The 14382-nt window shown below is 39.2% G+C and overlaps 1 protein-coding gene across 3 annotated transcripts in view; it reads right to left on the bottom strand.

The window, feature by feature from the left end:
• SEL1L2 (SEL1L2 adaptor subunit of SYVN1 ubiquitin ligase) overlaps window positions 1-10622 on the bottom strand; it is a 106446-nt gene extending 95824 nt beyond the window's left edge. For all 3 annotated transcript variants that reach the window (XM_060202913.1, XM_060202921.1, XM_060202931.1), the window contains exon 1: window positions 10538-10622. In XM_060202913.1, the coding sequence (XP_060058896.1) occupies window positions 10538-10595 (58 nt within the window). In that variant the 5' untranslated portion in view covers window positions 10596-10622. The remainder of the gene's footprint in view (window positions 1-10537) is intronic.
• Window positions 10623-14382: the final 3760 nt, after the last annotated feature.

Here is a 14382-nt window from a genome sequence, read left to right as displayed (position 1 = left end):
GATGAGTATGGGATGATCCCACTCATCAACAGAAGCTGACCTTGGATTCATACTTCCAGAGGGTTAAATAATAGGAAAGCTATCAGGGGAGGGGATGGGATACAGAGTTCTGATGGTGGGAACTGTGTGAAGTTGTACCCATCTTATCCTATGGTTTTGTCAATGTTTCCTTTTATAAATAAAAAATCTAAAGAAGAGAAAGTTAACCTGAGTGGTGAAGCACTAGCAAAGCCTTATGTCTGTATCTATATCTACCTATGTAGTTATATTATATTAGTCTCATTCACTAAATATTTAGTTTTAGAGATCACCAAGGATTATGTTTATTGATAATAGTTCACAGTTCTTTACTTAGCCATGTAACCTTCAATAAGTCACTTGATCTGTAAAGCCCTCCATTTCCTATAAATTGGAATAGTAATACTGTACCTACCTGAGCAGATGTTTAATTAGAGACATGGCAGCTAAATAATGTTAATTTTATCCTTTACAAAGACTTATTTAAAAAAAAAATCAGTGGTATTAGTGCTTGTTAGCAGAGAACTTCCCTTATGGAAATAAAATTACAAAGCTGCACAATGCAAGTACTTAAAAAAGCACACCCTACTAATATCTTTTTTTTTTTTAAATCTTTTTCTTACTGGAAAATTACTGCAACCAACTTTCTCTTAAAACCTTTTTCCTTGGTTACTCAGTACGTCTAAAACAATAGACAGGCACTTTGAAAATAAACTTAATAATCCCAAGGAAGAACAGAGAAAATGTCAAAGGCATATATATAGTCCAGTACTTACAGGTATATCTCCTGTTCTGTAATATTACAACTACATTCTTCCTGTAGTTACAACTACATTCTTATTAATATTACAACTACATTCTTCCTTTTTGGGGAAGAATTTCACAAAACCTTTCTCCCTACTTTCCAAGGGTGTCATCATACATACAACCCCACAAGTGCTATATTCCTTAAAAACTGTTCTTTGGGGGGTCGGGCAGTGGCGCAGTGGGTTAAGCGCACGTGGCGCAAAGCGCAGAGACCGGCGTAAGGATCCCAGTTCGAGTCCCCGGCTCCCCACCTGCAGGGGAGTCGCTTCACGGGCTCTGCAGGTGTCCATCTTTCTCTCCCCCTCTCTCTCTGTCTTCCCCTCCTCTCTCCATTTCTCTCTGTCCTATCCAATAACAAAAGCAACGTCAACAATGGCAATGATAACCGCAAGGAGGCTGCAACAACTAGGGCAACAAAAAGGGGGAAAATGGCCTCCAGGAGCGGTGGATTCATGGTGCAGGCACCGAGCCCAACAATAACCCTGGAGGAAAAAAAAAAAACTGTTCTTTGTTATTAAGAGCAGAGACAGAACTTTAATCTCTCCTACTCACCTTAGGCCCTCCAATTCTGAAACTCTTTTTTCCCATTGCCTCACAAAATTGGAGTGATTTACATTATCATCCCTCAGACAACACTCTGACCTCTGTCCAGAGAGTAGCTCAATCTCTGAGACCAATTTCAGTTATATAACAATTGGTAGTATCTATATAGCAAAATTTATAACAGAGAAGGGAGCTGTTGCATTTCACTCTCAACAGAAATAATTTTCAGTCGTATTTCTACACAACCAGACCAAAATTTGACATTATCAGAGTCTCTAAATACAAACATAAAGGAAATTGAGAGAGACAGTAAGCTTAGCAAATGATATATAGTAAAACAGTAATTTAGTCAATACATGCATTTTGATGCATTACATATTTGATAGTAGATCAATGACTTATATTCATAAAATGGTAACATAATACATTTTTAAAATTTAAGAGTATCTCTATTTATTTAAATTTATGAGATAGTTTCACGTAAGACAGAGAGACACAGAGAGAAAGAAGTCAGAGCCAGAGCACCACTCCAGCACATGCAATGCTGGGGATTGAACCAGGAGGCTCAGGTGAACAAGTCTATTGTTCTAGCAGTTGAGTCACTTTTCCAGCCACTATAATAGCTTTTTATAAATATAATTTACATAACTTTAGTGTCTTGAAAAGATTAAGTAGTTCATAACCTTCAATTTTTTCATCTTGCTCAGCTTGCCTCTTCTTCAACTTCCTCCTTCAAGAGCAAAGATAGTAAAATTTCCATAAATTCTAAAACTACTGGGGGACTAGGTTAATAGTGAATGAGCAATTGAATAGAAAGGATTGAATAATTTCTAGTATTGTTGATAATCTTCCTTCTATTAATTATCTCCTATATAAGCTTAACAGCAACCTTAGATAGTGGTAATTCATGAAGGATGTCAAGCATAGTCTATTAATGTCTAGAACAGAGAGTAATTCATGATTGTTATTTTTATTATTAGTTCTTGAATAGTTTTAGAGGAAAAAAGATTGAATAGAAGCTGTGTTAATTTTTTTTTTTTTTTAACAAGAGCACTGCTCAGCTCTGGCTTATGGTGGCATGGAGGATTGAGGAAGCTCTGCTTATCTCCTACAGAAAAAATAAAGTAGATAACAGTTTTCCCAGAAACCACTCTGAAACTTTTATGAACAGAGTTTCCATAGCAAGGAATAATGAGAACTACCAGTCAGGGAGGAAAAAGAGAGATACCCACACCAGGAAAAGATATCCTGCTGAGTGGCAGCTGATATAATTGAGAAGGGATATCTGAGATGTGGAACTTTCTTTGGGGTATACAGAGAGTAGGTTTGCACCACATCCCTGCATCCCCAATCCTACAATCCTATACTTATAACATTGTACTAGGAACAGGGAACTTTAAGTTATAAGTTCTATAGACATACCATTTACCATTTTATGTCCCTCTCACAACCTGGATGGGAGCAGCTGGTGGATGCCATTGAACCTTGGTTTCCATAGTAACAGATACTGGGGGTAAATCCCTGAGGAGTGCTCCATCTAACTCTAGATAAAGATGAAACCTACTAGATAGAGTGGTAGGGAGTTGATACTCCATAAACCATCTAGGACTGTCTTACTCTCCTTTCAGTTTCATCCCATTACTGGTGTCTTGTCAGTTTAAATTCCCACCTTGCCCAGCCCTGCAAAACTGTGACATCCACAAACTCCCAAGTCAACTAGAGTCCTGATTATCCTGGTTACACATGCAAATCTGCTTTTCCTGTGTAGGTGCTACAGGATACTCACATCATATCTCAATTTTCTGCCATTCAGATCCACTCAGGCCTGCTTTTGCCCCATGCCATTGTTTGGCATTCACAACCACAAGAGCCTGATCCTAATTAGGTCTGCTTTATTTTGGTACACACAGCAGAGAATCCCAAATAGTCCTCCAGGTCTATTTGATATCTTTTCCAGAACTTGGCACAATAACTATTGCTGGACAATAACAATTGAGAATATATGGTCTTACTCAGACCAGCTCAGTTTTGATGCACAGCTGCCAGTAGACACCTGCAACATTGAACCCTAGGTTTCCACATAGATTCATTTGACCTCAAAGTCATATTCACTGATAGGAACACATGACTCTGAACATCTAGTCTTACTCATGTTGACTTGAAACTTGGCACAAGGGTATTACTGTATAATTGCTCCATAGATTTCCTGAAAACTGTCCATACCTATATGTCCTTAGTGCTATAGTTGCTGCTAGACACTTGTAACCATGAACCACTACTACCATCCAAGTCTACTCAAATTCAGTGCACAGATGCTTTGGGGCATTTACAATGGCAAACTTTTATCTTGCCCAGCCCTGCTCAAAATTCATTGCTAGGCACTTGAGTGCAATAACACTTTATAGTCAACAATATCACCATAATATACTGCTTTTCTTCAAGAAAAGATGTTCCTGGGCTGGGGAAATAGCATAATGTTTATGCAAAAGTCTCTCTTATATAATTTTTTTAAATTTAATATTTTATTATAAAAATTAAATAAAAAGGAAACATTGACTAAACCATAGGATAAAAGAGGTACAACTTCACACAGTTCCCACCACCAGAACTCTGTATCCTATCCCCTCCCCTGATAGCTTTCCTATTCTTTAACCCTCTGGGAGTATGGATCCAAGGTCATTGTGGGATGCAGAAGGTTGAAGGTCTGGCTTCTGTAATTGCTTCCCCACTCAACATGGTCATTGACAGGTTGATCCATAGTCCCAGCCTGTCTTTCTCTTTCCCTAGTGTGGAAGGGCTCTGGGGAAGCAGAGCTCCAGGACACATTGGTGGGGTTGTCTGCCCAGGGAAGTTTGATCAGCATCATGCTAGCATCTGGAACCTGGTGGTTGAAAAGAGAGTTAACATTCAAAGCCAAACAAATTGTTGACCAGTCATGGACCTAAAGGCTGGAATAGTGCAGATGAAGAGTTGGGGGGCCCTCCATTTTGTAGATAGCTAGTAGGCATATTTTAGTTATATTCCAAAAGGCCTGTGGCTATATTAGTGGTTTTGTTTGTTTGTTTGTTTGTTTTTTGCCTGAGCCTGAAATCTGATATGCAAGTGGATCTTAATTATTATCTAGGGAGGTGATGTCATGCTAGCAGAAGGATCAGAAAGCTGGATCAGGGAAGAGAATAGCTCCCAAATATGGGAAAGGTGTATAAATACTGTTGACTGTAAACCTCATCGATCTGATGTGATTTGGGGCCCATATTCTTGGGAGCCTATGTGACCTCTGCATCCCTGTAGATCTGAGCTCACATTCTGTGGTCACGAGTAGGAACATTCCAAGCTGCCCCAATATCAGGACCCATCTTGCTCAGGTGTAGCATAGACTATATTGTACAGCCTTCCTTCAGAGTATGGAACATTCTCTACCATTGTTGATCCAAGTTGAGGGCAAGGTCCTATCTGGGGGCCCACAAAAGGGTCTATTGTGTTGTTCCTGCTAGGAATGACTGGTACCAATGGGGAGAGGGCCCATTACATCTGTTTGGGAATTTCAGGACTCCCTGAATAGGGCCCCAGCAAAAGTCTTTCATGCCTGAGATGCTGAGGTCTCAGGTTCAGTACCCAGCACCATCATAAGCCAGAGCTGAGCAGTGCTCTGATAAAATAAAATAAAAATAAATAAAATAAAAATTGAAATACTGTAAAATAGGAACTTTATAGATTTCTTCAGATACTTAACTACCAAGAAACTTTTTAACCATATTGATAGAGGCAAATAGTTCATCAATCTTACAGTAATCAGAAGTCAGAAAACAATTTCCTAAGGTTGAATACTAAGTGCCATAGGTAAGTGCTGTTGTGATCCTCTCTCTCTTTCTCTCTCTCTCCCTCTCCCTCTCCCTCCCTCTCTCCCTCTTTCTCTCTCCCTCTCCCTCTCTCCCTCTCCCTCTCCCTCTCCTCCTCCCTCTCCCTCTCTGTCTTCCCTCTCCCTCTCCCTCCTCTTTCATTTGCTCTCACTCACATAGAATTAATTTTTTTAAATAAAGAAAGTGATTGTCTAGCAATCATTTTTAGCTGATTGTCAGGTCTAGAAAGAGGCCATATAGAGGTCAATTTATGGACATACTTCAGTGGATGCTGACTGTAAGCAGTACAGCTAAGCAATATTCTACTGCTGTGGAAATGCTGTTGCTATTACTGGGACTGTTTTGAATTTTATATAGGTGAAAGCAAGGTTCATTTATCATCAAGTGAAAAAGTGCATAGAAAGGCAATGCATTCATATTCAAGATATATGTCAGTTTAAAAGGGTTGATCTTTGTGTCCTTAATATTTATTTATTTAACCAGAGACACATAGAGAAAGAGATACAGAGAACACATTTATTCCAGCTACTAATAGAATTATGGAACTCATGTATACAAGTCCTGCACTCTATCACTATACTACTGACCTTAAGAACTGGCTTAGAGAGGAAGGGAGAGAAAGAAAAAGAAAATAGAATTATCCTCTTGGGTATTTAGCCAAAGGTATGAAAACACTAATTTGAAGGAATAGATGTGCCTCTATGTTCACAGCTGCATTATTTCAATAGCCAAAGATTGGAAGGAAGCAGCCTAAATGCCACTGACAGATAATAGGCTAAAGAAGTTATAGGATATGTGCTCTATGGAATGCTACTTTGCAATTAAAAAGATGATATTGTGTCCTTTGGGACAAAGTGGATGGAACTAGAGGTGATTATGCTTAGCTAAATAAATAAAGAGGCAATACTCTGGTTTCTCTTCATATCACATAAATCTTTCACTTTTTATAAAAAAAAATAATAAAATACAGAGGTGAAAGACAACTACCACGTTTTACATAATGTGGAATCTATAGAATTGAAGAGCATGAACTTGCAACAAAACAAAGCAACCAAAAGCAAACAAACTATCTCTAAGACTCTAAGAACTCTGGTGGTGATTTTTAAGAAGGTGGGGGCACAGAACTTTAGTGGTGGATGCATTGTGGATACAGGATGGATACCCTATAATCTTATACTCTTATTAATCACTATTAATCCAAAACTTTAAAAATAGCTTGAAAAAAATTTTTAAAAGAGAACAGGGCTAGGAGATGAATATGTATGGATATGAATATTTGTTGGTCTTTGTCTGACCTCCCCATTCTCAGCTCTTTGGTACCTTTGATCATTCCCATCTTCTTGGCACTAATGTGGTGGATTAAATCTGGGATCTCAGAGCCTCAGGCATGAAACTCTTTTGTATATACATTATGCCATCTCCTCCCCTTCTTATTTTTATTTTTTGCCTCCAGTGTTATCACTGGGGCTCAGTGCCTGCATTATGAACCTACTGCTCCTGAAGGCCATTTTTTTTTTCATTTTTGTTGCCCTTGTTATTAGTGTTATTGTTGTTATTGCTGTTGTTGTTGTTGAGTAGGACAGAGAGAAATCGAGAGAGGAGGGCAAGACCAAGACGTGGAGAGAAAGATAGACATCTGCCTATCTGCTTCACTGCTTGTGAAGCGACCCCCCTGCAGGTGGGGAGCAGGGGGCTCGAACCCAGATCCTTAACCTAGTCCTTGCATTTCCCATCATGTGTGCTTAACTCGTTATGCTACCACTCGCTCCCCTTCTTATCTTTTTAATACTTACTTTTAATTATAAATCATTAAAATTTTTTTGTTTTATTTTATATTTTTGGGTAAGACAGAGAATTTGAGAAGGGAGAGATAGAGAGGGAGAGATAAAGAGAGAAATCTGAAACACTACTTCACCACTTGTGAAGCCCCCCCCCCCCCCAGGGACTTGAGCTTGGGTCCTTGAACTTTGAACTTTATAGCATTTGTGCTCTACCAGAGGCATCACTGCCTAGCCTCTTAGTTACTTATTTAGAGTGAGGGTGAGACTGAGCAGTGTATACAGAGCTAAACCCAAGGCTTTAGGCACGCAAGTCTTATATTCTGCTCACTGGCTGGATTTTTTCAAGGGTCCTTATCTCTCCACTATCTGATCAAAATTTTTTTTTCCTTTCCTGCTTTTTAATAAGTATAAAAACTGAGTAGGGTGTGTGTGTGTGTGTGTGTGTGTGTGTGTGTGTGTGTGTGTGTGTGTGTGTGTGAAGTAGCTTATCTAGTAAAGTACATATGTTACCATCCACAAGGTCTCAGGTTCAAGCCCTTGCCTTCACATTGGAACTCATACAAATGGGTAGCTTCACAAGTGGTGGAGCTGTGCATGCTACAGTGTTTTTCCTTCTCTCTCTAAAGGAAAGAATAAAAAAAAAAGAAGGGGAGGAAGTTGGGGTGAGCCAAGATTCATAAGGCACTGAGCTCCAATGATACTCTTTGTGGCAAAAAAAAAAAGAAGAAGTATACCTAATGAGTGTGTTATAGTATCTCATTGTATCTCCACTTTGTGTGTGTGGGTGTATGTTTACATTTTTTTCTTTATGGGGATGGTTAATGGTTTACAGTTGACAGTAAAATTTACTAGGTCTTCCTCTGCCTATATGTTCTAGGATTGAAACTCCTTCCCCACCAGAGTCTTTTATTTTGGTGCAATACACCAAACACTTTGTGTTTTTTAAATTATCAATGGTTTTGAACATTTTTTTTCATGCAGCTGATGATAGTTTGTATATCTTCTTTGAAGAAAAGTATGTCCAAATTCTTTTCTCCATTACAAAATTGTTTGTTATTTTTCTAATGACTAATAACAGTAATTTATATATTCTGAGTATTAGGTCAATATTTGGAATAAAATTTGTAGAAAAAATATAGATTACCTTTCCAGTTTCTTAATGCTCTCTGAAGTATAAAAGAGCTTAGTCTTTAAAATTTTTATTAGTGACTTAATATTGGTTTACAAAATTACAAGATAACAGGGGTACAACTCTGCACTGTTCCCACCATCAGAATTCTGTGTCCCCATACCGTCCACTGGAAGCTACAGTAGTTCTCCTAAGGTTGCAGATATGGATTAACTATTATTTCTATAACTATATGTCTTTATTTGTACATATTTGCCCATTTTTCTATGGTCCTGCCTTCTCTTCCTAAGTCACACCTATATCTATTACTACTTCTGAATGTCCTTCCTTTCTACTTCTCTCTGCGACCTGATGGAATTGAAGTTCAGAAGCCACTGGTCATCTTCCCCTAACATTTCTCCCTTGCTGGGAGTATGGATCAAAAAAATGTTTGGGATGCAGAAGGTGGGAGTTCTGGTTTCTGTAATTGCTTCATCAATAGACATGGGCATCGGCAGGTCGATCCATACCCCCAGCCTGTTTCTATCTTTCCCCAGTGGGATAGGAAAGAGCTTAATTTTGAATGCCTAGTTTATCTGTTTTTTCCTTCTTTTTATTGTGCATATGGTTACATATTTAAGACATCATTATTTAACCCAAGGTCACAAATATTATGTCTATACTATCTACTACCTCTCTAATTGTTTAGTTAATTTCTGAAAGAAGACAGTTGAAATTTTGATATGGAATGCATTGAATCCATAAGTCAGGAGTGTCATATTAGGTTTACTGTGATCTGGGAGGTGACATAATGTTGAACTCTCAGGCATGAGTTCTGAAGCTCAATCTCCAGCAACACATATGTTGCTCTGGTTCTCACCCCTCTCCCCCTACCATGCCTCATTAATAAATAATTTAAAAATATTAAGTTTCTTATTCATGAACATGGATAATAAATAACTTTCAAACTGAGACTCTGAGATCTCAGGTTCAATCCCCAGCACCATCAAAAGCCAGGGCTGAGCCCTATTAAAAATTAAAAAATCACTGGGGGCTTGGGGCAGGTGGTAGCTCACTGGGTTAAGTGCAAGAGTGCAAAGCACAAGGAATAGCATAAGGATTTGGGTTCAAGCCCCTGGCTCCCCACCTGCAGGGGGGTTGCTTCAAAAGCAATGAAGCAGGTCTGCAGGTGTCTTTATTATTTATTTATTTATTTATTTATTTATTTATTGGATTGAGAAAGCCAGAAATTAAGAGGAAAGGGGGGAGGTAAAGAAGGAGAGAGACAGAGGGGGACACCTGCAGCATTGCTTCACCACTTGAAAAGCTTTCCCCCTGCAGGTGGGGACCGGGAGCTTGAACCTGGGTTTTGTAATGTGTGCTCAACCAGGTACACCACCACTTGGCCCCTGCAGGTGTCTATCTTTCTCTGCCCCCCCATACACCTTCCTCTCTCCCTCAGTTTCTGTCTGTCCTATCCAATAACAGCAGCAGCAACAACAACAATAACGGGGGCGGGGGATGGCCTTCAGGTGTAGTGGATTTGTGGTGCAGGCACCTAGTCCCAGCTATAATCCTGGAGGCAAAAAAAAAGTTATGAAAAAAAAAAATCAGTAGGGAAAGATAGAAGCAGGCTAGAAGTATGGATTGACCTGCCAATGCCCATGTCCAGTGGAGAAGCAATCACGGATGTCAAATTTGGCTCAAATTCCGGTCAAAAGTAACATCTATGCTCTGCCAAGTGTGTCATTGCTAAACCTTTTTTTTTTTTTTTTTGTTCTTATTTATTTGTTTTACCAGAGCACTGCTCAGCTCTGGCTTATGGTGGGGCAGGTGATTGAATTTGGAACATTGGAGCCTCAGGCATGAGTCTTTCTGCATAACCACTATGCTCTCTCCCTTCCCCTCTATACTTTTATTTTTAAGGCCCATGAACTAACTTACATTGAATAAAACTGAATGAACCATCTCAAATACCACTAATTCTATAACATTACCATTTTCTCAATATTTCTCCCCATTTCTTTCTCTCAAATATCCTTATCAAGCATTGTTCTAAATGAGAGTATCATTACCATATATCTTGTTGAATTTTTTTTATTTGTTGCTATTGAGGTTTCACAATACCAGGCTGACTTTTTCAGATAGAAACATAATGATAGAAACAGAGGGAGTGACATTATAGCACAGAAGATTCCCCCAGTACAGGGGTCAGGGTCTGATCTGGATCACACACGTGGCAAAGCAGACACTCTCAGGTGAGCTACCTTGAGGACACTTATTGGTTATTTTACAGTATTTATCCAAAAGTGATGTTGGTTGAAATATTGAGTTGACTTCTGATCCTCTAATTACTTTTATACTTAGTGCTGTTAAAGAGAAAAGATCTTCATAGGATCCATAAGGAGATAAGAACTTACTTTTAACTGTGGCCCCAAGAATGATCATTATCTCTATTAACAGAGACAAGGGTTTCATATTTTCTTATGCAGAAATCTTCCTCACTGTGACACAGGCAGAACTAGGTGGCTGGCCCACAAGCTTTCTCTTTTCGGTTCTGAAAGGGGTCAGGAATCAGTTGCTAGGCAACCATTTCCTTACTCTTGAACCAATGAGCTTCCAGGACATTCCTTTCAACCCAGAATGAAGGCAACTTCTGGAGAGAGCAGACTGTAGGAGAGAACCATAATCAAGTCTGCTCTTCTTCTGATAAGAGGCAAAGGGTATACTTGAAGTAGGCAGGGGTTACTGTCTAAAGCTAAAACTAGAGGAAAGAACCAGAAATCCAGTTTGTACATGCCCACACTGATGTTCACATAGAGTTAAGGTTTCTTATTTTATGTTACCTTGGTGATGTATGCCAGGCTTACATGAAATGTAGCTTAGTACATGAACTGAGCCATCATCATTCTTTTAACAACTCAAGGTTTTGGTGGAAAAGAAGCTCACACTATGGTTTCTTTGACCCTCTTCGGGGTTAAAATATATACCTTCTGTTCAAGTCAAGAATGGTTGAGTTCTTACTGGGACAAAGGTTAACAAATTCAAATTACCAATGACTTAAAAATAAAGATGTTTCACTGAACTTTCACTAAAAGTTGTTTAACTGGGAGATAGCTCAGCAGAAAGAGTACACACTTCACTATGTGCGAGACCCTGACTTTTATTCCTGGTACCAAATGGATCTAATTTGGTGCTTTTCCTTCTCTGTTTCTTCTCTTTTTTGCTTTGTCCTCACTGGGTTTTCACTACTCTGGGCTTTTTCAGATAGAAAGATACAAAGATAGAAAGAAAAGCAAAGAATGAAATTGAAATTGAGGTTGTTTGACCTATATCCTCTGTCCTCTCAGACATAAAAAATCTGCCCAATCTGGCAGGTGTGAAAGATTTGTGACTGTGGCTTTTAAGTTGTATTCCTATGAATACTAATGATATTCAGTGCATTTTCATAGTATTCATTTATTATTTTTGGCCACTAGGGTTTTCGCTGCTACTGTTGATTTACTGTGCAGATTGTCTTGCCTAGCTATCCAGTTATAAGGAGAGAGGCCTCAGTAATTCACATTATGCCAGATCTCCTTCTGCTGAGTGTTGGGGCTATATACAGGATAGGGAAGTTTTTTGTTTGGTTGGTTGGTTTTTGCTTGTTTTAAATTATCAGAACACTGCTTGGACTCTGGTTTATGGTTGGGTAGAGAATCGAACCAGGATCTGGGAGCCTGTGGCAGGAAAGTCTTTTTTTAAAAAAATATTTATAAAATTAAAAAATATTGACAAGACCGTAGGATAAGAGGGGTACAACTCCACACAATTCCCACTACCAGAGTGCCATATCCTATCCCCTCCCTTGGAAGCTTTCCTATTCTTTATCTCTCTGGGATCATGGACCCAGGATCATTATGGGCAGCAGAAGGTGTAAGGTCTGGCTATTGTAGTTCCTTCTTCGCTGAACATGGGCACTGGCAGGTTGATCCATACTCCCAGTATATCCTTATCTTTCCCTAGTGGGGCAGCACTCTGGAGAGGTGAGGCTCCAGGACATATTGGAAAGTCTGTTGTATAACCATTATACTAATTCCCAGAAAAAGGCAGGTTTTTGTAGACTGAGGCTCTGGCAGCAGTGGAGGTTCTGCTTTGTTGGTGCAGGTCTCCAGGCCTGTGCCTGCCACAATATATCAACTAAATTACTGGTAAATAGTCTAGTCACTGCATCCAGTTTTCTACAACCAAGTTTATCTTCCCCTCTTTTGTAGAGGAATTCACTTGGGTACTGGAGAACTGAGTGCTGCCAGAAGTCCTGACCTTTCCCCTATGTGGTCTGTAATTTTCACAGTGGTATTGACCTACTTCTTTACTTAGGTAGTAGATGGAACTCTGACACCCCCCACACACACACACACATTAACCCTACCAAAGACGACAAGCTTTGGGGTACCCACCTAAAAAGGTACTTCTTTTGACCAGAACTTCTCCAGTGATAGACTGATGAAAATGATTTGAAAAAAAAAAAGTTGGGGGGGGGGAGGTCTGCGCAGACAGCATAATGGTTCTGCAAAAGTCTCTCCTGCTTGAGGCTCTGAGGTCCCAGGTTTAATCCCCAGCACCACCACAAGCCAGAACTAAGAAATGCTCTGGTCTCTCTCTGTATCTTTCTCTCTGTATCTCTTATTAAAATAAAATGAAATAAAATATTTTTTAAAATGGGGGGGTGCTGGGCAGTGGCTCAGAGGGCTAAGTGCACATGGCACAGGCACAAGGACCTGCAGGGGGTGCCGCTTCACAGGTGGTGAAGCAAGTTTCTGTCTTCCCCTCCTCTTGATTTTTCTCAGTCCTATCCAACAATGACAGCAGAAACAACAACGATAAGCAACAAGGGCAACAAAAGGGAAAAAATAGTCTCCAGGAGCAGTGGATTCATAGTGCAGGCACCAAGTACCAGTGATAAGCCTAGGGGCAAAAAAAAAAAAAAGTTGGGGGAGGGTGTCCGGCGGTGGGGCACTGGGTTAAGGGGACATAGTTTGAAGCATTAGGACTCGTGCAAGGTTTCCACTTTGAGCCCCTGGCTCCACACCTGCAGTGGGTCGCTTCACAAGCGGGAAAGCAGGTCTGTAGGTGTCTGTCTTTCTCTCCCCCTTTCTATCTTCCGCTCCTCTCTCGATTTCTCTCTGTCCTATCCAATAAAATGGAAAAAATGGCCACCAGGACTGAACCCAGCAATAACCCTGGAGGCAAAAAAAAAATAGTTGGGTTCTGATTGTACTTTAAGATGCTCCTTCCCAAATTCACTCTACTTCATGCTTTATGAGCTCTAGAAGAAATAGATCTTTCACTTACTATCCATAGAATGGCATAATGCCAGACACATAATATAATGTCAATAAGTATTTACTTACTTTTAATGGATTTAATAATGGTTTACAATATTATAGATTTTAGTAGTATAGCTTTTTCCCTATATACGTATGTATTTAACTCACCACACTCACCATTAAAGTTCTTGTGCCATTCCATCAAAATAGTCCTTTAACTTAGACTCCTTCCCTCTCTCCCTCTCTGTTTACTCTGATACGCTTTATAATTTCCACAAAATATGAGTCAGTTTGGTTATTATTTTTGAAGCTTCTTTTGTTTTAGTCATTTATATTTCAAATCTGAAGCATTCAGTAGTTGTCTTTCACTTCTTTACTTATTGTACCTAGCATAATCTCCTAGAGTCACATCTATTTTTGCCCTGAATGGCACCATGCTTTTTTTTTTTTTTTTTAAATCCATTGTGTATTTATCCTTTAACTTCTTTATCCAATCATCTATTGAATGATATTTAGATTGAGTCCATATTTTGGCTATTGTGAGTAGTGTACTATGGGCAATGAGGTGCATATATTCTTTCCAATTATTATCTTCCTTTCATTTGAATACATGACTAGGAGTAGTATTGCAGGTTTATAGGAATTTCCATTTCAAAATTTTTGTGTGGATTTGACATACCACTATTTATAGGGACTGCTCCAGCAAGCATCCCCACTAACAATGTACCAGTTACATATCCTAACTTCAAGGAAGGTTGGGACATATAATTTTCCTGTATTTCCAAGAGAGTGGAAATTGTATTAGTGATTATTTCTGTCATGTTTACTATACTCTAGTCAGTAAGTACCTAAAATGATGCACTTTCCTACAATCACTTTACATTTAAATAAGAACTCAGTGTCATTGCTATGCCACAAGATCTATAACTGCTCTTTTACTGTTTAGTATTATTGAC

This window comes from Erinaceus europaeus, chromosome 1 (assembly GCF_950295315.1).
Source record: "Erinaceus europaeus chromosome 1, mEriEur2.1, whole genome shotgun sequence".
Classification (NCBI taxonomy): Eukaryota; Metazoa; Chordata; class Mammalia; order Eulipotyphla; family Erinaceidae; genus Erinaceus; species Erinaceus europaeus.
Note: the sequence above shows the minus strand (reverse complement) of the source record. Positions and strands in the feature narration are given on the sequence as shown.